This window comes from Kryptolebias marmoratus, linkage group LG5 (genome assembly GCF_001649575.2).
Source record: "Kryptolebias marmoratus isolate JLee-2015 linkage group LG5, ASM164957v2, whole genome shotgun sequence".
NCBI classification, from domain to species: Eukaryota; Metazoa; Chordata; class Actinopteri; order Cyprinodontiformes; family Rivulidae; genus Kryptolebias; species Kryptolebias marmoratus.
In genome coordinates, this window is record NC_051434.1 from 2,662,034 (window position 1) to 2,684,605 (window position 22,572).

Consider the following 22,572-nt stretch of genomic DNA (forward strand, 5'->3'; position numbering starts at 1 on the left):
CAAACAGATCCCCTGCTGCTCAGTTTTGTGTCTTTACAACTCTCCCCCAAACCCCCCATCTCATCTGAGGATGTGAGAAAACAATGAAGCTAATAAAAGAAGCAGAGAGATAATTACAGCACGACTAAGATGTTAGCCCACGCCCTAAACCATAAATAGCAGCAGTGTAAAATGGGATACAGGGGCGACTATGGGGTGTCTTTTAATGCGCTTTTCATTGCCAGTGTTGGGAACTTATTCTTATTCCTATGTATGTGCTGTGTAAATGCCAGGATGAATCTGGGATCTCTGTGTTAATGACTCTATCAGGCCCAGATATCCTGAGGCTCCTGCTGAGGAAAGAGATCCGAAGGGATTGCGGTGTTAGAATGTAGCGCAGGAGGTGTCAAAGTTGGGTTTGGGGCGCTCTGTGTGTGTTTTTGTGTGTGTGTAAGTATGTGTTTAAGACTGGGGACTGGAGGGGGGAGCGGGCAGATTGTCCATGGTTCGCTCCCTTCCGCTGAATGAAGTTATTTCCAGGCCCCTGTCCATCTGTTACCGTGGCAGCAGCGGTGACCAAGGTGTTGCCATGGTGAGGTGGACACAAAAAGGCGTGGCGTGGGAACGGGTCCAGGGGTCAGGAGTGAGGGTCAGGGGGTCAGGGGTCACAGCCAGCTGGACAGCACACAAGAGGAGGCCAGGGTGAGAAAAGAAGGAGGGAAAGTTTCATTTTCTTTCTCTTTTTTTGCCTTTTCTTCTCCAGGTTTTTCTGCTCTGGAGGGAGACGTCCGAAGAGTGGACACTACTGGACATTAACATTGAACTGGGGCGGTGAGATGAAAAAAAGGGGGTGAAGGGAGTGAGAGGGGCCATGGGTTTCACAGAGCAGGGCCCCCACAATGTCCAGGCTTTAGGAGACTTCCCTCTATTAGACCTTATACCTTACTGATGTCTAATCGCGCAAAGCATTTGACAGGCAATTGACTTTGGTCAATGTACGCGCATATGTGACTATTGAAAAGACGTGGACGGCAGTGCATGTCTGTCTGTGTGGTCACAGAGCGCATTTAAACCCAGAAAAATGATACCCAGACCACACAAAAGCCTGTCTGACAGCATTTTATTTTGGTCATTTTGAGCTCAAAACCTCTTGGAGACAATAAGACAAACTGGAGGAGGTAATGAATCAAAAAAAAAGCAATCAAGGCAGGAAAAACATTTCTAATATTTTTACAAAGAGCAACAATAGTCACAGACTTTCTTGAAATGGTCACCAGATTTTACCTATTGCTTCATGATTATTGTGCATATACCACACAAGGAAATTTTATGTTTTTAAATTGCACATTAATAAGCAATATGGCCAATGTGCCAAAATGAGCTCAAAGGCTATTTTTCATTTGTTGTCATTATGTTTTATCACAAGCCCACAAGTTTAGCTTTAATTTTGGAGCAGATTATAATATCATAGATGTGTTTTCAACTTCTAACACAATCTACAAAATAAACACAAGTTATAAGCACTTAAATTTGAAATACTGAGTTTGACCTTATGTTTAAAGGACCTGACACACTGTGATGAAAAAATACGGAGAAAAATATCATGTATAAAGCAATCTATAAAAAGGTGAGATGTGGCCCTAATGGACAGGTGTATATTGGCTGTTAGGACAAACTTTAGCCTCCTCTGACCCTAAACAGAATAAAATAGGTTCAAAAAATTAGTATAAAGTGTATTTCATTGGTGTTTCTGTGGGGAATCTGATAAGATCAGTAGGTAGAATACATTTTCATAAGGATGTTGTTGCAGATGTGATGTCAGTCATTTAAAATGCAACGCATTATGAAGCAAAATAATGCTTGAAGTATGACTCAGTCCTGTCCTAAGAGTCCCAGCCTGCAGGGATATCAGGCTGATAAACAAATTGTTTTTGTATAAATTCCAGCTATGAAGAAAAATGCTTGTTTCATAAACACATATTGTAAAAATGAAAATGAAGCTTCAGTGGGAAAAAATAAAACACATTAAGTTGTGTTGATCTGTGGAAGCAGTGAGCAGCTAGAAAATTGAAATGTCCACCTGCTCCGTATCAAAACGAAGAGACAGAGAACCTCGAGCCGCATCAGTGGATAACACTTTATGACAACGTGGATAAGGAGGCGCTTACAATGCAATTACACCCACGAGAACACACACACATGCACAGAGTGAACACATTGGTCCCCCTCAGACTTTAATAGTTGCAGGGATGAAGGGAGTGCAGGATCCATACCCCTCCAAAGACCACATTAATAGGATTAGGAGCAGCCTCAGGAGGACATGGCAGTCCAAGTCCAACGCTCCGTTTGACACCTTTTGTCCAGAAGCCCTGAGACGCAGCTCACAGCAATAGGATGAGGGACAAAGGCTTTTGAACATTGTGTTGTAACTACAAATATATCCCGATGGGGGAACGAGAAACCTCAAGTTCCACAGCAGATAAAATGACAACTCAATCAGATTTTTTTAAAAGATGAATCCGAGAAAACCTGACTTTTTTCTGGGCATTTAAAATGAAAACCTTGCTGATCTGTGGATAAAATAATAATAATAAAAAAAAGCTTTTCAAAGTTCACTGTAATTTTGTCCACATTTCTCTTGATAAATAAAAAAGTAGTATTTAAAAATGATTTGTCTACTGGTTAATGAAATATTTTGCTAACAAGCACACACATGCACAATTATGAGCATTTACATGATCACCTGCCTTGGATTGATGGTGGGTGGCTAAATTGTATAACTTCGAAACAAAGACTAACCAGTGCTGGAAAGGTCATCTCAGACCCAACTGTATCATGAAAATGGTTTTATATCAAATGGTTTTTATTTTTTCATTATTATTTTTACAGATATAACTTTTAAACATTTTGTTTCAATGTAGGGGACAAAGTTGAACACAGACATTTGATTAATATTTAATTAAAACGGGAACCATTTTGAACCCTTTACTGCTCTGAGTAAAAAATATCTTCATAAGCATCTTTATTTGGGATAAGTCATATGGTTGTATTTTATTTGGTCATTTCCTGTTTATTTAGTTGGTTCTGCTGCGCTGAGAACGGGCTGCAGCTCGTCCTGGGTTTGAGCGATTCTTGACATTCTCAGCGATCTCCTCACATCCCATGCCATCACGAGGTGACACAGAGATTCTCTGTCCTCTCTCCTGCCACAGCACTCCGGGAGCGCGACCAGAAGCAGTTTTACGACCAAGAGCTGCTGACACTCACTTCCTGCCAAGAACAAGAAATCAGAGGTTTAAAGTCATCAGAGGCACACATATGAACAGGCTAGCAACAAATAAACACATGCAGGTTCTCCACAATGACACAAACATTGATGGATGAAATATTTTGTTTATTAGTACACATCTAAATGATGATTTCTACTTAAATTCTCAGAGTCTTTGATTTTTTTCCATGTTTAAGCACCTTTGGCAGATGCTGCAGCATCAAGTCTTCTTGGGAAGGATCTTAAAAGATCACCACATCTTAGTTTTGAAAGTCGAGCACATGCTTCTTGCCAGAAAAGTTCAAGTTTACCCTCACTGTATGGTTTTGAAGGTGCATTGCCATTTCCATGGTCAACCAGAGATTGGTTCTGTTATGAAACAAACTCCTTTAAATTTTCCTCTTCTGTTTCCTTCTTCATGTTTGGAGCTGTTGCTCGTTTTAAAACTAAACCTTTAGCCAATGTTAAAATGAGTAAAGTTTTTTTCAGGATTGCTTTTTTAACATCTTGTTTTTGGTGTGACTTCTTTGGTTTTGCACCATTGCTTGTGGAATGAGAATCAGCGTCTGCTTTCTTATAGATGCAACTATGAATTGTTGCCAAATAGTTCTTATTTTGGTTTGTTGGTTTATAAGCCATTCAGGCTTGTTTTAGTGACCCTTTTATGTCATGTGCCTTTTAGTGAGAAATTACTTCTCCTTGGTGAATAAAAGACAGGTTACCACTTGTTCCAGTCTTTTTGATAAACAAGATGAAAAAACAAATTAAATCTAACTTTTGCTGTAAAATGTTTTATACAATAACTATATCTGATGCTATATCATAGAAAAAAAGATGCATTTAACTTAGTGCACAAACATAGCTTGTTGTAAATTCAAACCAATGAAAACCTTTTAAACCAGCAGGTTTGTAAAACACCCCCACAACTTTAGCTGTCTCAAGTAGAAAGATGTAACTTTAGTTGTTCAAATAGCCTACATTCATGTATCGTCATTCAGACAATCATTCAGACATACCACCTACCACTGGATGTATTTTATAATGTCGAGGCCAAAAACGGCAAATGAAACTGAAGTGTTGTGTTTATCAATGTTTTCAAGGCTGCAGTGTCCCAGAGAAACCTACTTACAGTCAGAAAGTCTACCAGTGTTATAAAAACATGCTCATCTGTAAAAATAATGTCTGTTTGAGTGTTATCCTGTGTCCTACTACGGCCATAAATATAACTAAGAAATATAATTATGACTGCTGCTACTCTCTCAGAGAAAGACCCAGATTGCAAGGCTGTCCGAACTATATAATACTGTATTATGATTGTTGAGTAAATCTCCCAGCTGTCAGTTTTTGAGTCCTTTGTTTAATTATGAAGTAAAAAAACCCACAACAATAAATACAGTAAAAATCTCTGAGAAGGATGATAAAGACTGAAATAAAAAACATTTAAAAAGTTCCAGCACACTTAAATCTTTCTTAAATGTTTAATTTAAATGATAATGCAGCATTTTAGGATCAAATATATTGATTGTTTTTTTTTTATTATTTCTTGTGAGTTTTGCCTTTTATAAAATGTGCATCACAGCTCAACTTTGTATTTTGTGTGGCCAGACATGTTCCTTTAAACTTCTTGACATGCTTGCTGTCTTTTTCAAACGTTGAAAAGAAATTCTGATGAAGCAATAAAGAGCAGTTTGAAAAAAGGAGGGAAATCATCTGAGTGGCAAAGATTTTTGAATGAGAACCACTTACAATGGAGACGCTACAAAGAAAGGAAAACCTTTATTTTCCAGGGAGGCCATTAAGACATTTCCTTTTTAAAAAAGTTGTGAAAAAACATTTTGAGCGTCTGTCTGTCTGTTTGGGCGAAAAAAAAAAAGTGAAAAAAAAAAAGAGCGGTGCATGTGATTAGTGGCCAGGGGCTGGACAGGGGCCAAGCCGGGCAGACGGACGCAGAAAAAGGAACATTTACCTTGAACTCCACTCGTCTCGTCTCTGGGGCGGGGTCAGGTATTGTAGCCGGGTCTGACAGGGTCAGGAGGGGACGACAAGGGGCGACAAGGGGAGGTGGGTGTGGAGCAGGGACAGAGGGCTGCCCCTGGGGTCATGGGGTGCTTACCCCACTGGGGGCCAGTGGGGGGATGGAGGGTAGATATTGGCAGATTTTTGTTGTGTGCAGATGCTCAATATGCAGATGTCTAATCGAATTGTGCGACGATGAATTGGTTCCCCCTCCTGATTTGCATCAGGACAATCCCTGGCTGTGGCTCAGGGGTCAGTGGAGTTCCCCCGGACAAAATGAGCAGCCGGCTGCAGACGCCCCTGAGAACGTGTGAACTTGAAGGAGACTTTACTTAATGACAAGGATATTGATTGATTCAAATGTCTGCCTGTCTGGGAGAGCGTCTGACATCTGTCTTTCCTGTGAGGATGTTGTTTTTCAAAATCTCAAAGAAAAAAAAAAGCATTTATTGCTTTTTAGTGTTTAGACTGAGCTCTGATTCAGACTAAAATTTAACAGGATATTTGTAGGAGGCCTCACTGATGCAGTAACTGCAAAATAATTTACCGTGTTGTATAAAAAAGGTGGAATGAGGCTCAAATCGAACCACAAGCTCAACTGAACCAAAATATTTCAAATATTTACTGTCTTCAACAATTACTGAAACAAATATATGGAGTTTAAACTCGACATATCTGTGTCTTAGTGCTCAAAAATCATTTCACATTAGCCAAGGAAATGGCTGAAGTATGGTGACACTATCCAGTTCTGCAGCCAAAACAAGTATACGTTCTACTTTTTACCTAAATTAATTTCATGAGAAGTCAGATAAAGAAGATTTTACTATAAAAGTATTCAAACACAGCAGAGACAGGTTTCTGATCAAAAATATGTTGTAAAAATTTGAAGTGAAAAATTGAAACACCACAAATGTAAAGCTTCATAATTAATTTATTATCCAAATATAAACAATATAGTTCATTTTAATAACCAGAAGCTTCAACATTTAATACAAGGACTATTTTTTCAATGTTTATTACAGTTTCTCTTGGGTAAAAGATAGATGTTGCACAAAAAAATGTGATTTTCAGCTCTGATGCAGACTGACCAACCAGCACAGAAAAGCATGCATGTTTGTGTTTTTATTTGTTTATTGAGGCAGTTTCTTAGTTTAAAAACATGATGCATAGAGGGACTTACCCTCTTTATTTTTCTACATTAAACCTGTCATTATTTGAAGTACTAAATGGAAAGTGATTATTAGTAATCTGATCAGGACATTTTAGCTCTTTTTCCTGATGTGAAAAGGAGCTAAAAGTTGTCTTTTTATGACTGATGCAAACACTATCTTGAAATTAAAATAGATAAAAAACTGGATTTTATAAACCACCAGTGTGTGTCGAATCTCCAATAATTCAAACATCAGAAGAAGCATCTCTTTAGGTGTGAAAAATGTTCTTCTCCAGCCAAGAAGCTTCAGAATAATACCGCCCTCTAGTAGTAAAACACGAGAATACACACTTTGAGCTAAAGAAACAAGTTCTTTTTTAATATATTAAAGGTAATGTTTTTGACCGTGTTTAAATTTCAGATGCTTTTAGAGGAGAATCCTCACTCAACACGTGCTTATAAGATTAATTGTTATTAAGGCACCCTACACAAAGAAAATTATTTTAAAAGGTCCATTGGTATTATGTGTGCTGTTTCATTCCTGAAATGTTATGGAAGTTGAGTTGTTTATTGTGCTCTGAGAAGCCTTTTAAAAGGTCTTGACTTTCCTGGCTTTAACATTTTGCTTTTGATTAGTAAACACCCGGAAGAGAGATGTTCATTCCTCAGACGGCTTTGTCTAAAGATAAAAAATATGATCAAATTAATTCTGTTGCTCCTCTTCTGTCGCGTTTCATCAACCGGTGAGAACACACAACTTCCCTCTTTTTCTTTGGCTCATGTGTCAGAGCTGTCTTCTAGAGATGTTTATGCTTTCATTCACTTTCTCGTTTGCATATAAATGTTTTGTGTCTTCAAAGAGAAACACGCTCTGCAGTTTGGGTGTACTGGATCTTCAGGATTCCCGAACCAACCAGAGTCAGAAATGCTTGTTATGGTCGATGACACTCCAATCGGTTACTGCGATGGTACCAGCAGGTTAATCCATCTAAAGCATGACTGGGTGACGGGATTACTTGATGACAACCCTGGTTTACTTCAGTGGATCCGCAGTGGTTTTGTGCATCAAAAACCATTTAATTTTAATGTAGTATTATTGAAATAGGTACACTGTGGTCTGCTCCCAAACAAAAGTTGATTTTTACTCTGTTTATACATACTGTATTTACAAAACATAGAGGAGCAGAACAGTCAGTCTTAGTTAACACTGAGATACTTGCATGGATAAATAAGCTTATGAAAGTAATGATGATGGAACAGATGAATGCCCTTCTGGTGTAACCGGTTTTGTCTCAGTTGTTTATTTTTTTTCTCACTCTTATTTCAACAGGGAAACTCACTAACATAACCATTCCGGTCATAAGTGCAGTGTTTGTGTTTGCCCTTGTTATCATGGCTGCTGCATATTTGATTCTTAAAAAGAAAAAAGGTGAGAAACTTTAAATGAAGTGTCCAACAGCAGGTCTCAGAGCCACAAAGGACATGAGTTTAATGTAGAAAGAGAAAAGGAAATAAGTTTTTCCAGTTGAGAGGATAAAAAAGTGTCACGCTTTCAGCGGTACTTTAATGAAACATGGTTTTTTTGTTACACCAAAAACTAAAACTTGTTCATATTTTGATTTTCAGCAAGCCACCCTTCACCCTGTGAGTAAAACCCATTTTATTCTGTTTCAGCTGAACAACAACATTATATTGATGCTTTTTAAAATCAGTTTCTGAATTTTCTGTGAGGGGATTTTAGATGGTCTGTTTATGATTTTACAGCTCCTGATCAAGGCTTAGATGTCTGTGAGACGATGGATCCAGAAACATTACAGATAAACTCAACTTAAGGAAATGCCTGATTTTTAAATTACTCTTCATGTGATTACATTTGTGTATTTATAATCAATTGAATACAAATGTTTGAGATTGTGCCTTTATTTGAATGTACACACAGCGTAAAAAAGGTGCTAAAACATTTGACAGTGCATTAAACCATTATCTTTTTTAAGATCTGGGTAACACAGCAGAAGGAAACAAGTCTAAAATTGATTTCCACTAATGATAGTTTCTTTTTGACACAGATCAAACTATTTACATGCAGTTACCTCAGAAGGAAGTTATGTTGCTTAACCAGTTCAGTCTAAGCAAACACACTTTATATATATATCAAAGCCAGTTTAAACATATAAGGGTAAAACATGTGACTACCATCTTTTTATTAATATTTAAAAATATCTGAATATGAGATAAGTTGACAATATAACTACAACTACAGCAACAGACTATCACTAATGTGGCAACACTCTAGATGCTCTAAAACACAATGTAAATATAACAAAAATGTGAATCTAAATGCAAATGAAGTGTTGAATCTTCAAGGATAATAACTTATTGATAAGGGTGGTGGAGAATGACAGGGCTAAGATACTGTGGACTGACAAACAGGTGATGGCTAACACTGGACATTGTGGTTATAGATAAGATACATTAGAAAGCAGTGGTGATAGATGTAGCAGTCCCAAGCGTCTGTAACATCAGGAGGAAGGGGCGAAAAGCTTGAGAAATACTAAGGGCTGAAAGAGGAAATAGAGAAGCTGTGGAGAATCAAAGCCTCCTTGGTACCAGTGGTCATCGGAGCGCTCAGTGCTGTGACCCCCAGACTGGAGGAGAGGCTCCAACAGATCCCAGGAACAACCTCAGACATCTCCATCCGGAAGCGTAGTCCTAGAAACAGTTAAGATAGTCCCAACCCTCTGGTAGAAGAACCGAGCTTGAAGTAAATTGGTACCGCCCATGTGGAAAAAAAAAGGGAAAGATGAGAGTTTTATATATATATCCATCCATGCATCCATTCATCCATTTTCTTTTACCCGCTTCTCTGTTTTTGGGTCGCGGGGGGCTGGTGCCTTATGTATATATATATTTATATATATATAATTTATAAACACACACACATCTTTGCCACTTGCCCTCTGTGCTTCCATTGTTTAAGTTTTATAGCCGTATTTTATAAAAATATTAAAGCATTGATATGAGTATTCATTTGAAACTTTATGATTAAGTAAAACAGTTTTTCCTCACCTCCTTTATTGTTTTTTATCCAGAAGAAGACACCAGCGATGAATACCAGAACAAAAATTCCAACAACAGCTCCAACAACAGGACCAACTGGGAACTCTGATGGAGAAATTGTGAAGGATCAAAAGTCAAATAAATAAAATAATAAATTGAAACTCAAGTTGTGTAGTTCTGAAGTGGTTTCCATGTAGGTCTTGTTTTATATGATACATATTTTTGGCTTTAATGGTTGAGAATGCAACATTTAGGCAACATTTTGCTCTAAAAACTTAATGTATGTCTTTGCATCAGTGTTACATCACAGAAATGTAAATGAAGTGTATCTCACCCCTATTTGTACGAATTAGTGCTTTATTTAGTTTGATGATTAAGTCGTCTTTGATGCCAGAGAGCTGAAACACACAGTCATATCTCTTCCAGTCTTCAAATTTGATTGATGATATATTTAACTCAACACTCATCTGGAAGGTCTCATCATTGTTTGGTAGGATGTCACCTTTTTCCACGCCCTCATGAATCTCCTCTCCATCCTTCCTCCAGAACATTTCAGCTCTATCAGGGTAGAAGTGTGTAGCGAAGCAGCTGATTGGAGAGGATGGAGTCCTCTGGAGGAGAGACACTGAAGGCTTTTCTGCAGAGGAAATTATTAACTCAAAACTGAAACATATTGTGTTTTTATTTTTGTGGATTAGAAATAGAAAGGGTGTAATACAGTTTTGTGGCTATAACAAAAGCCAGTGCAGGTCATTGAACTTACTAGTTCTCTGCAGAAATCTCCCATGGTGGACATACATCTTCAGCCAGTCAGGATACTGGTAGTTCAAAAATTTTTTATTTTCTTCTAATAGACCTATATTTGCATCCCAGTTCAGTTTTGTGTTGACAGCTTTTGGTGTTAAAGCAATCCATGTGAATGTCTTCAGGTCCAAGGATATAAAATCTTCTCCATCATAACCAAACTGATCAAAACCTTTGGTTTCTCCAGTTTCATCATCCCACTCACAACCAGTCAGTCTCTGTAAGACGTGGGGACCTTAAAGATAAACGGATACAAACAAAAGTAACAAATTCTAGAAACCCCAAGTATCAGTTTGCAGAGTTTATTAGAATACAAGGTCAAGATAAATCAATATTTCAGAATATGTTTATTTTCTGAATCTTTGTGTTTTTTTCATGAAGTAACACTGAATCAAACTGATTTGTATTTTTGCAGAAAAACCCTCGCAATTGATTTTTAAAATGTTTTTCATTTATAATTAATTGAAGAAACAATAAGATAAAAGGTAAAGACATTATGTCACAGTTATTAGCCAGAACAAACCAGTATGGGAATTTGTTTTGACTTTTATACAACAAACTAGAGAAATAAAGTATTTAGAAAACTGACAGATTACAAGGAATGTCTAATAATTACTAAAAGTCTGAAAGAATTACTTCTGGGGTTAATAACATCACTAAAAGGGGTTTGATTTCAACTTGGCTGCTATGTTAAGTTTGGAATAAGGGACTTGATCTTTTTAACTACTTGATTTTAAGGGAATGTTAAATTACTATAACAGGATGGACAAAGTAGGAACAAGCACGAATGTCTGGATATGTTACTGCAGACACCACCTGCTATTTATCTGAAATCCAATAATTCCAATAATCCAATAATTTGATTGGTTTTTGTAATGTTTTTTTCCTTCTTTGGTTTGAAATCTATTTTGCTAAAGAAGGTCCTGCAGTGCAGCGTTTGTGTCTTTTTAGCAGGGAAATTCCATGCAAAGCAGAACTCCATAAATACAGTTAGCTCACAGTTTCCCTAAAGGAAGAAAAAGCACTATTGTATACCTATGCAAGTGACAAATCAATATACTTTATGAACACTACAAAAGCACATCAGGTTAAGATGAACGAGCTTATTCTTACAGAGCTTGTCTGAATTTTCAGAAAAATGTTGCTATTTGAGCTGCTGTTTTATAAATGTGTCTAATTCTGGGCAATACCATAAAAATTTGTTTGAAGCATAAACTACAAAAAATATGAGACAGAATTAAATAGACTAATAAGAAGCTCAAGTCAAATTTATAAAAAACTTGATCTTGGTATGGCATTAAGCTGAGAGAAGTGAATGATTAAGACTATAAAACTGTGGAAATGACAGCTAAACACTGAGTGCTAGGGAGAAGAGTGTCTTAAAATCTGTAGTATTTAGTTTTAGTTTCACATTGTTTACTTTTGATTGTTAGTGTCACTTGTGTTTGAAAGTTGGGGTGAAAAAGACTTTCTGACCCATGTATTGTGCTGACTGGGAGGCCATCTCTATTTCTGGATGTCTGGGAGATAGTTGAAGGACTTGAAGACATATCCCGCACTCAAAGTCAGAAAATGCAAATTCCATCAAAAAGCCGAGTGAGTTTTAAACTAGGAATACTCTTTTTGCGAAGCAACACTTCTCAAAACAGATCTAGTTCTAATCTGTTCATAAGTAAATGCATTTTTTTAAACCACAGAGATTTCCAACAGTTTTTACTTTAAAATGAATTTACACTCAGAGTTAAATATTTTAGAACAAAATAAAATGGCATATAAAAGGACATATTACCCTCAGTGTCGGAACCTTGCTTCAAATTATCCATGCTTAGTCTGAAGGCCTGCTGATGTAAAAGACACCTTTCAGAGTACCAGTCAAGGTGCCCTGAGTCGTTTTTAACCAGTTCCTTTGCCCACTCCTGTTTGGGTTCAGCTTTCTTGTTGCTGTCACAGTAACCCACCTGAACTTCATCTACTGTTGCAGTTGCCATAAACTCCGGAAAGTCTGGGAGTCCAGAAGTGCCAATAAGTAAATATTTCAGAGAATGTCTCACTGCAGAGAAAAGATTTGGATTTGTTTATTAATTTTACAAAGAGTAATTCAGAATATGTAAAAAAGAAGTTACAATAAAAACTTTAAATACAGAAAAACAAATTAACCACTTTTTTTCCCTCTACTATATACCCTGCATATTGATTTTACAGCAAGGGATTGTGCACTCATAGCTGATTTAAATACTTTAGGACTGTCTACTTTAGAAATGATAAATGTTTTCGTAAACACACACAACATCTGACACTAACGTTTAACAGTATTTACGGAATGAGAATAAGGTGTTACTCGGCGGAAAACAAACCGCTTCAACTAAAATAAAATATTTAGCATTTTTACCTGCGAATGCAACGTTGCAGAAAAAGAGCAAAACAAATAATTTCCTCATCTTGTTTTGGTAGAGCTCACGATTTGATTCAGGAACGATGTGTGGAGTTTGAGTCAGGAACAAGAGAAAACAAAATACTGAAACCAACTAAAATCTGCAGGACCGGAGTGTGTTTAATAGTGTTGGCAAAATCGAAACTTTATGGAACAAAACATTGTTACAATCTAATGGTTCTGAGGAGCGCATGTCACGTGAGTTTTCATTTCCGCGTTCCATTAAATCACTAAATGTTCCACAACAACAGGATTTAAATTCAGTGAAACTCAAACAAAAACGCGGTGATCTTATTTTGTTTAAAAATAAAACGGAATACTACAATTACACAAAATAAAAATAAATGTATATTTTATGTGTAAATGATTATATCTCATGTCCTGACTGATGGTTGATTAACCTTCTAACAATAAAAAACATTTCAAAGTTTTTCTAAACAATCTCCGTCCTCTTCCTCCCGTGAATCACGCGGACAGACACAGTTGTGTCGCAAGGTGCGCGTTTGGCAATGGGTGGTCCAAATGCGCTGTTGTCTGTGCGCCATGCGCATCGCGCTCAGGTGACCTGGATTTGTGTGGGTCAGGTGCATTGTGCTGGATAGTCAGTCTTAATTAACACTGAGATACTAGCGTGGATAAATTAGCTCATGAAAAGTAATGGAGGAACAGATTATTGCCTTTCTGGTGAAACCGGTTCTCTCTCAGTTGATTTTTTTTCAACAGGGAAACTCAGTAACATAACCATTCCAGTCAGTGTTTGTGTTGGCCCCTATTGTCATGGCTGCTGAATATATGAACGTTAAAAAGAAAAAAGGTGAGAAACTTTGAATTAATCCAACAGTAAGTCTCAGAGCCACAAAGAACATAAGTTTTTCTGTGAGGGGATTTTAGATGGTCTGTTTCTGATCTTGCAGCTCCTGATCAAGGCTTAGATGTCTGTGAGACGATGGATCCAAAAACATTACAGATAAACTCAACTTAAGGAGATTCCTGATTTTTAAATTACTCTTCATGTAATTACATTTAAAAGTATATTTATAATCAATTGAGAACAAATGTTTTAGATTGTGGCTTTACTTGAATGTACACACAGCATAAAAAGGTGCTAAAACATTTGACAGTGCATTAAACATTTATCTTTTTAAAGATCTGTGAAGGAGGAAACAAGTTGAAACCTGATTTGCACTGATGATAGTTTCTTATCAGATCAAACTATTACCACAAAGTTACCTTAGAAGGAAGTTATGCTGCTTAATCAGTTCAGTCTAAGCAGAGGGAAAAACCAGAGAATCTGATATATATTTGAAAAAAAAAAAAATTTAAAGCCAGTTTAAACATAATTATGTTGAAAACATGCGACTACCATCTTTTTATTATTATTATTATTATTATTTAAAAGTATCTGAAGATAAACTGACAACAAAACTACAACTACAGGAACAGGCTGTCACTAATGTGGCACCACTCTAGATACTTAAACATTATGTGAATATAACAAAAATATGATTCTTATTGCAAGTTATGCATTTGATCTTTAATAATAAAAATGTATTGACAGATTAATTGCAAACATTTCTTTCTGTTTTAGTTTTTAAGACACAGTTGACAATTCCAGAGCTTTATTTAATCTTTTTGTTAAGTTTAATATCATAAACTGAAGGAAACACCGCTGATTCTGTAAACTCTTAAATAAATAAAAAACAAGCCACCCAAACTTATGTGTTTGTGTTTATTTTATTGTCATTTCCATCAACATTTTTTAATATGCTCAAACAATTCATTACATAAACTTTGTAGAAAAACAACATATTTTAAAAACTGAATAAGTGTACATCAAAAAGGAGTCGATATGTCTGTGAGTTAATCGTTTGTGTAATTTAGGGTGTAGTGCTGTTTTAATATGAAATTACACTTGTTTGTAAAAAAAATAAAAAGCTTAGGCCAGGAACATTTAGCCTTGCTTTTTGTTTCTTTTTTGCCAAATAGATTGTGTCTTTGAAGGACATGAAATTCAGCTGCATCTACTGATGGCTAACATTATTCAGCTACAGTATATCATTGCATAAAATGTAACAAGAGTAAAAATAAAATAAATATAAAAATTAATTTAAGAAGTAAGATTTAGATGATAATTAATTTTTTATACCCCCCCACCAAGAAGAATAAAATATTCTTTGACTCAGGTGAGAGAAATAGATTCATGAAAGCTGTTCAGTCTGATGACACTGGAGATTTTCGAGGTACTGGCTCTGCAAAGATGCCTCAAAGACAGGTTAACACATAACAGCAGGATGTAAGATGCAGGCAGGCAAAGTGTACATGGAACGCCATAACCCAGCAGCTGGAATAGTGTGCAGGAACATCTGTACTATGGACTGGAAGTCCCACAGTCAAAGTGGGAGACTCCACCTGAGGTAGTGGAGAACGGCAGAGCTAAGATATTGTGGGACTTCCAGATCCAGAAAGATAAACAGGTGATGGCTAACACTGGACATTGTGGTTATAGATAAGATACATTAGAAAGCAGTGGTGATAGATGTAGCAGTCCCAAGCGACTGTAACATCAGGAAGAAGGAGCGAGAAGCTTGAGAAATACTAAGGGCTGAAAGAGGAAAAAGAGAAGCTGTGGAGAATCAAGGCCTCCTTGGTACCAGTGGTCATCGGAGCGCTCGGTGCTGTGACCCCCAGACTGGAGGAGAGGCTCCAACAGATCCCAGGAACAACCTCAGACATCTCCATCCGGAAGCGTAGTGCTAGAAACAGTTAAGATAGTCCCAACCCTCTGGTATAAGAACCAAGCTTGAAGTAAATCAGGTCCGTCCATGTGAAAAAACAAAAAACAGGGCGAAATGAGAGTTTTATATATATATATATATATATATATATATATATATATATATATTATTTTATAAACACACACACATCTTTGCCACTTGCCCTCTGTGCTTCCATTGTTTAAGTTTTATAGACATATTTTATAAAAATATTAAAGCATTGATATGAGTATTCATTTGAAACTTTATGATTGAGTAAAACAGTTTTTCCTCACCACCATTACTGTATTTTATCCAGAAGAAGACACCAGCGACGAATACCAGAACAACAATTCCAACAACTGCTCCAACAACAGGACCAACTGGGAACTCTGATGGAGAAACTGTGAAGGATCAAAAGTCAAATAAATAAAACAATAAATTGTAACTCAAGTTGTGTACATATCAAGTGGTTTTCATGTAGGTCTTGTTCTATATGAAACATATTTTTGGCTTTAATCGTTGAGAATGTTCCTCAAAAACAGTTTTAAATGAAATACACTGTTCCTGTGAAAGTCAGATTATAAAGACCTTAAACCCAAAGATATTAGCAATTTCCCCCAGAGGGTTGTCTAAAGACTTCCTGATTTGTTAAAAGATATAAAAATTGAAATTGTCAAAAGTTGATTCAACACATTACAACTTTTGTAATAAGCTTACTATTTCCCCTGAATTTTTTTTATGATATATCAATTTCATAATTGCATTCCATTTGTATAAAACAATCTAAAGTTCTGAAAGTGAATTAACAAAATTAAAGAGGTGGTTTTGCAAAAAAACTCATAAATTTACCAAGTTTACACTAACATGTCTTTCAACTTGGATTATTTGTTGAATCCTGTTTGACTGTGGTCTTGAAGTCTAAAGAAAAAGGTTTTTTTTGTTTATTTGTGAGTCAACCCCTCTACAGATGTGGGTAAGTTTTAGACTTCCTGTAACAGGTATTTATACTTTAACAGGTTTGCAAATCAAGAATGCTCCTTGGAATGTGTTAATTATTTCTATTTTTGTTAACTGTGCTTTGACGTGAAAATGCTTATGTTTTTCATAAGAAAATAAAACAAGAAATTTTACAACAATTCATTTAAAGAGCAGCTGAGCTGAAGTATAGTAGGAAGTCTGACCATAACCACTGTTTATTATATAATTCTCTTTATATTCTTCCCTTTAGACAAGTTAAGATTTCAGGGAGGCAAGTCCAGCAGCCTTTACAAAAACGCCTTAACAAACATGGAAAAAATATGGTCTTGAAGGCAGCACTTTGCTCTAAAAACTTAAAGTATTTTCCTGCATCAGTGTTACATCACAGAAATGTAAATGAAGTGTATCTCACCCCTATTTGTACGAATTAGTGCTTTATTTAGTTTGATGATTAAGTCGTCTTTGATGCCAGAGAGCTGAAACACACAGTCATATCTCTTCCAGTCTTCAAGTTTGATTGATGATATATTTAACTCAACACTCATCTGGAAGGTCTCGTCATTGTTTGGTAGGATCTCGCCTTTTTCCACGCCCTCATGAATCTCCTCTCCATCCTTCCTCCAGAACATTTCAGCTCTATCAGGGTAGAAGTGTGTAGCGAAGCAGCTGATTGGAGAGGATGGAGTCCTCTGGAGGAGAGACACTGAAGGCTTTTCTGCAGAGGAAATTATTAACTCAAAACTGAAACATATTGTGTTTTTATTCATATTTTCTGTGAATTAGGAATATAAAGGGTGTATTATAGTTTTGTGGCTATAACAAAATCCAGTGCAGGTCATTTAACTTACCTGTTCTCTGCAGAAAACTTCTCCAATGGTGGACATACCTCTTCAGCAAGTCAGGACAATTGTTGATGTAATAGTTTTTATTGTCTTGTATTTGACCTTTAATTGCATTCCAGTTCACTTTTGTGTTGACAGCTTCTGATTTTAAAGCAATCCACAAGAATGTCTTCAGGTCCAAGGCCATAAAATCTTCTCCATCATAACCAAACTGATCAAAACCTTTGGTTTCTCCAGTCTCATCATCCCACTCACAACCAGTCAGTCTCTGTAAGACGTGGGGAGCTTAAAGATAAACGGATACAAGCAAAAGTAGCAAATTTTAGCAACCTCAAGTATCAGTTTGCAGAGTTTATTTGAATATTAGGTCAAGATGAATCAATATTTTGACTGATGCATCAGAATATGTTTATTTTCTGAATCTTTGTGTTTTTTTTTCATGAAGTAACACTGAATCAAACTGAGTTGTTATATTGCAGAAAAAAACTCCACAACTGAATTTTTAAAAATGTTTTTCATTTTTAATTAATTGAAGAAACAATAAGATATAAGGTAAAGACATTATGTGACAGTTATTAGCAAGACCAAACCAGTATGGGAATTTGTTTTGACTTTTATATACCAAACTAGAGAAATAAAGTATTTAGAAAACTAACAGATTACAAGGAATATCTGATAATTATTGAAAGTCAGAATGAATTACTTCTGCGGTTATTAACATCACTGAAAGAGGTTCGATTTCAGCTTGGCTGCTATGTTAAGTTTGTATCTAGAAAGTTCCTGGAGAAACTTTGAAGGGGCCTGAATCACTTTGTGCATTTACTGAAGGAGGATGACTCCAAAAGTTGATTAGTTGTAGACAGGCATTATAAAAGGGCTGATCGTTGACACAGGAAGTGTCCATCTTTGAAATATGACCTTCCTATTGTACACCGTTGCAGATTTAGCGCTCATGGGCTCTTGTGACCTTGACCTTTGATCTCAAAATTCATTGGGGCTGATCCCTGACCCATGAGGAGTCCATCCATGTGTTGAGTTTGACCTTTCTACTGTACACCGTTGCAGAGTTAGAGTGCGCAAGCTCTTGTGACCTTGAGACTTTGAAATCCTTAGCACTGATCCCTGATCCATGAGGGTTCTAGCTGTGCAGTTTGACTTTCTTACGTTACACGGTTGTCAAGTTATAGCATGCCCAAATTTTGATCTAGATTTTAACCTCACTAGCTTTGGAGGCCATCTTGATATTTTTATTTAGCATTCAATATGTGATAGAGCTCTGTTTCACCTAGTACCACACCAAATTTCAACTCCATATGTTTAAAGATGACTGAGTTGAAGCTGAAAGAAACTTTAAGGAGCACAAAATGGCCGAAATTAGCATTAGCAAGGACTGAGTAGCATTCAATGACTTATATACTATATAGTATATAAGTCATTGGTAGCATTAGCAGGATGACTTAGCAAAAAGCAGGGCTGATTTAGCAAAGAGAACAAGAGCTGAAAATACACACAGAAACCCACACAGGCTCTACATCATCTCACACCTGAACATTCTAAGTTCTATCACCACGGCAAAGGCTCAGAGCTAAATTTTCACCTTTTTAAACTGAGATTATAAAACACTATACAAGATTGCCTTAAATAAGATAAAAATGCCTATGTATTTATATGTAATTTGTCTATGTATCATGAAAGATGTGGGTGTAGGAAGAGGTTGCTTGTTTCGATCGTTTTTGTGGAAAAGACTGACTAAAAAACTGTCATGCTGGCCCTTTATGGGGTGGAGCTTAGACCACCGGTGAGCAGCATGCAGAAAAAAGAAGAGCAGAGATGAGAGAAACTGCTATAATTATAAGTTTGTGTAGTTTTACTCGCTGTTTACAGTTTGTTTGCCACCTCGTTTTGATCTGTGTGCATGGAATGAAAATATGTAATGTTGACAGTCAAGAATACAACTTATTTTGTAGAATATCGGTTTTCACTCTTAACTGATATCACGCTCCTTTCATGTGAGCATTTAAGGAGAGCTACCGACATGGGTTTTTGTGTTGCATTTATTTAGAAATGCCATATTTAAAAACATTAATATTGCAGTCATTAAGAGTGTATTTGTGTTAGTATTTGTCACAGTTATTTTGGCATTATTTAGACACTGATGTTGTATTATCATTTAACTGTTCTAGAACCACATAGTTTCTTCAAAGGGGAAAATAAACCATACTGTAATGATCCATTATGAACTATTGCTAGGTGTTGTTGCATGGCTACTGTTTCTTTAAGTTAGGTTGTTTTGGGGATATAACAAAAGGAACAGTGTTGCCAGGTGAGAGAAGGTTTATCGTACCAGAGACATAAAATTATCGTATTTTGAGGGAAATTATTGTACATCCGTCATAACCAAAATAACAAGTCTATTGATGCACTTTAGTCACTCTAGTGTTGAATAGCATCTAGCAGGCACTCAGCACTTCTTCTTCCATACCGGCTCTGTTTTTTTTTTTTTCATTTTGTTTTTTTCTTTTCCTCACTCATGGCGCAGCGGACTATTCAGCCAATCATGGCCGTTGTTCTGAGGCAAAGGCATACACGTCACTCATAGCTCACTTTAGAAAATCACATGCATCCGTTTCTGGAAACAGATGCCTCTGACAGACAGTTGCGACAGGCTGATTACAACCGATTACAACCACACATTCACGGAATGGTCAAATTATTGTGTATTTGGCCTTTTTTGGGATTATTGATTGTACATTGTACAGAGGGCAAAATTATCGTACAAATACGATAATTATTGTACACCTGGCAACACTAGTTGGGTTGCTTCCGAAGAGGATGGGGCGTTTGCCGGAGAACTGGAGCGTTGCTGGTATTCTGTGAGAGCTGTCCTGTGATGTTTGACTTAAATAAATCAGTGTTAGTAGCAAAACCTCTGTTTGGTACTTGGGTCTCATCATGGAACATTACAATACATTCAAGTTCATTGAAATCCACTGGAGTGCGAGCAACTTTTCTTTGGAGTTCTAACCGGACTCACAATAGTGATTTTAATCTTTCAACCAGCAAGATACAGTCCCTGTCTTTTAGTTTTGATATATAATTTGTGTGGGTACACTGTTCCGTTCTGGCCGCCTTAAAGTTGATGGAAGAATAAAAACTATAGAGACACTTTTAGAGGTAGATAACAATAGGTGCCTGCATAGGAATGATAGGATGCACTGAGTGCATGGCGACTATCTTTTTAACTACTTGATTTTAAGGGAATGTTATTTTAGTATAATAGGATGGAAAAAGTTAGTAGGCACAAGCAGATGTCTGGATATGTTACTGCAGACACCCCCTGCTATTTATCTGAAATCCAATAATTCGGCATAATTTGGTTAGTTTTTGTAATAGTTTTTTCATACTTTGGTTTGAAATCTCTCTTGCTAAAGAAGGGCCTGCAGTGCAGTGTTTGTCTTTTTAGTAGGGAAATTCCATGCAAAGCAGAACTGCATGAATACAGTTATCTCACAGCTTCCCTAAAGGAAGAAAAAGCACTAATAGATAGTGACAAGTGACAAGTCAATATACTTTATGAACACTACAAAAACACATCAGGTTAAGATGAAAGAGCGTTTACTTATAGAGCTCACCTGACTCGAATTTTCAGAAATATTTTGCTATTTGAGCTGCTGTTTTATAAATGTGTCCAATTCTGGACAATGCCATAAATATTTGTTTGAAGCATTAATTACAGAAAATATGAGACAGGATTAAATAGACTAATAAGAAGCTCAAGACAAATTTATAAAAAACTTGATCTTGGTACGGCATTAAGCTGAGAGAAATGAATGATTAAGACAATAATTTACAACTGTGGAAATGACAGATAAACACTGAGTGCTAGGGAAAAAGGTATGTTAAAATCTGTAATATTTTTAGTTCCCCATTGTTTCCTTTTACCAATTAGTTTCACTTTTGGTTGAAAATTGGGGTGAAAAAGACTTTTTGACCCATGTATTGTGCTGACTGGGAGGCCATCTCTATTTCTGGATGTCTGGGAGATAGTTGAAGGACTTGAAGACATATCCCGCACTCAAAGTCAGAAAATGCAAATTCCATCAAAAAGCCGAGTGAGTTTTAAACTAGGAATACTCTTTTTGCGAAGCAACACTTCTCAAAACAGATCTAGTTCTAATCTGTTCATAAGTAAATGCATTTTTTTAAACCACAGAGATTTCCAACAGTTTTTACTTTAAAATGAATTTACACTCAGAGTTAAATATTTTAGAACAAAATAAAATGGCATATAAAAGGACATATTACCCTCAGTGTCGGAACCTTGCTTCAAATTATCCATGCTTAGTCTGAAGGCCTGCTGATGTAAAAGACACCTTTCAGAGTACCAGTCAAGGTGCCCTGAGTCGTTTTTAACCAGTTCCTTTGCCCACTCCTGTTTGGGTTCAGCTTTCTTGTTGCTGTCACAGTAACCCACCTGAACTTCATCTACTGTTGCAGTTGCCATAAACTCCGGAAAGTCTGGGAGTCCAGAAGTGCCAATAAGTAAATATTTCAGAGAATGTCTCACTGCAGAGAAAAGATTTGGATTTGTTTATTAATTTTACAAAGAGTAATTCAGAATATGTAAAAAAGAAGTTACAATAAAAACTTTAAATACAGAAAAACAAATTAACCACTTTTTTTCCCTCTACTATATACCCTGCATATTGATTTTACAGCAAGGGATTGTGCACTCATAGCTGATTTAAATACTTTAGGACTGTCTACTTTAGAAATGATAAATGTTTTCGTAAACACACACAACATCTGACACTAACGTTTAACAGTATTTACGGAATGAGAATAAGGTGTTACTCGGCGGAAAACAAACCGCTTCAACTAAAATAAAATATTTAGCATTTTTACCTGCGAATGCAACGTTGCAGAAAAAGAGCAAAACAAATAATTTCCTCATCTTGTTTTGGTAGAGCTCACGATTTGATTCAGGAACGATGTGTGGAGTTTGAGTCAGGAACAAGAGAAAACAAAATACTGAAACCAACTAAAATCTGCAGGACCGGAGTGTGTTTAATAGTGTTGGCAAAATCGAAACTTTATGGAACAAAACATTGTTACAATCTAATGGTTCTGAGGAGCGCATGTCACGTGAGTTTTCATTTCCGCGTTCCATTAAATCACTAAATGTTCCACAACAACAGGATTTAAATTCAGTGAAACTCAAACAAAAACGCGGTGATCTTATTTTGTTTAAAAATAAAACGGAATACTACAATTACACAAAATAAAAATAA

At 36.4% G+C, this 22,572-nt stretch overlaps 2 protein-coding genes and 1 long non-coding RNA gene across 4 annotated transcripts; 1 reads left to right on the plus strand and 2 right to left on the minus strand.

Annotated features, from left to right (window-relative positions):
• The first annotated feature begins 7,547 nt into the window (after positions 1–7,547).
• LOC119617015 lies at positions 7,548–8,724 on the plus strand. The gene is made up of 2 exons (XR_005233153.1): positions 7,548–7,842; positions 8,040–8,724. It is a non-coding gene; the product is annotated as an uncharacterized LOC119617015 (long non-coding RNA).
• On the minus strand, positions 8,328–13,146 carry LOC108242653 (major histocompatibility complex class I-related gene protein-like). 2 transcript variants are annotated; one of them, XM_037975627.1, is made up of 6 exons: positions 12,664–13,146; positions 12,064–12,324; positions 10,234–10,509; positions 9,805–10,107; positions 9,480–9,587; positions 8,328–9,189 (listed from the first exon to the last, which is right to left on the minus strand). In XM_037975627.1, exons 1-6 carry the CDS (start codon positions 12,710–12,712, stop codon positions 9,095–9,097), a joined length of 1,092 nt encoding a protein of 363 aa, XP_037831555.1. In that variant the 5' UTR covers positions 12,713–13,146; the 3' UTR covers positions 8,328–9,094. The 2 variants fall into 2 exon arrangements, with proteins under 2 accessions (XP_037831555.1, XP_037831556.1); XM_037975628.1 differs by having other exon boundaries at positions 8,331–9,168; positions 12,664–13,141.
• Positions 13,147–14,420: 1,274 nt separating this feature from the next.
• On the minus strand, positions 14,421–22,393 carry LOC108242652 (major histocompatibility complex class I-related gene protein). The gene is made up of 6 exons (XM_017427617.3): positions 22,187–22,393; positions 21,587–21,847; positions 17,288–17,566; positions 16,852–17,154; positions 15,755–15,862; positions 14,421–15,504 (listed from the first exon to the last, which is right to left on the minus strand). Exons 1-6 carry the CDS (start codon positions 22,233–22,235, stop codon positions 15,431–15,433), a joined length of 1,074 nt encoding a protein of 357 aa, XP_017283106.1. The 5' UTR covers positions 22,236–22,393; the 3' UTR covers positions 14,421–15,430.
• Between the last annotated feature and the right edge of the window lie 179 nt (positions 22,394–22,572).

Bases quoted from the DNA above. Each gene is read 5' to 3' on its own strand.
- LOC108242653 (XM_037975627.1), bottom strand. From the start codon at position 12,712: ATGAGGAAATTATTTGTTTTGCTCTTTTTCTGCAACGTTGCATTCGCA. The intron at 12,325-12,663 runs GTAAAAATGCTA...TTTTCTCTGCAG, and splicing joins CTGCAACGTTGCATTCGCAG to TGAGACATTCTCTGAAATAT. The intron at 10,108-10,233 runs GTAAGTTCAATG...TTTCCTCTGCAG, and splicing joins GAGATTTCTGCAGAGAACTA to AAAAGCCTTCAGTGTCTCTC.
- LOC108242652 (XM_017427617.3), bottom strand. From the start codon at position 22,235: ATGAGGAAATTATTTGTTTTGCTCTTTTTCTGCAACGTTGCATTCGCA. The intron at 17,567-21,586 runs GTAATATGTCCT...TTTATCTTTAAG, and splicing joins GCAAGGTTCCGACACTGAGG to CTCCCCACGTCTTACAGAGA. The intron at 15,505-15,754 runs GTGAGGAAAAAC...ATTTACTTCAAG, and splicing joins GATAAAATACAGTAATGGTG to CTTGGTTCTTATACCAGAGG.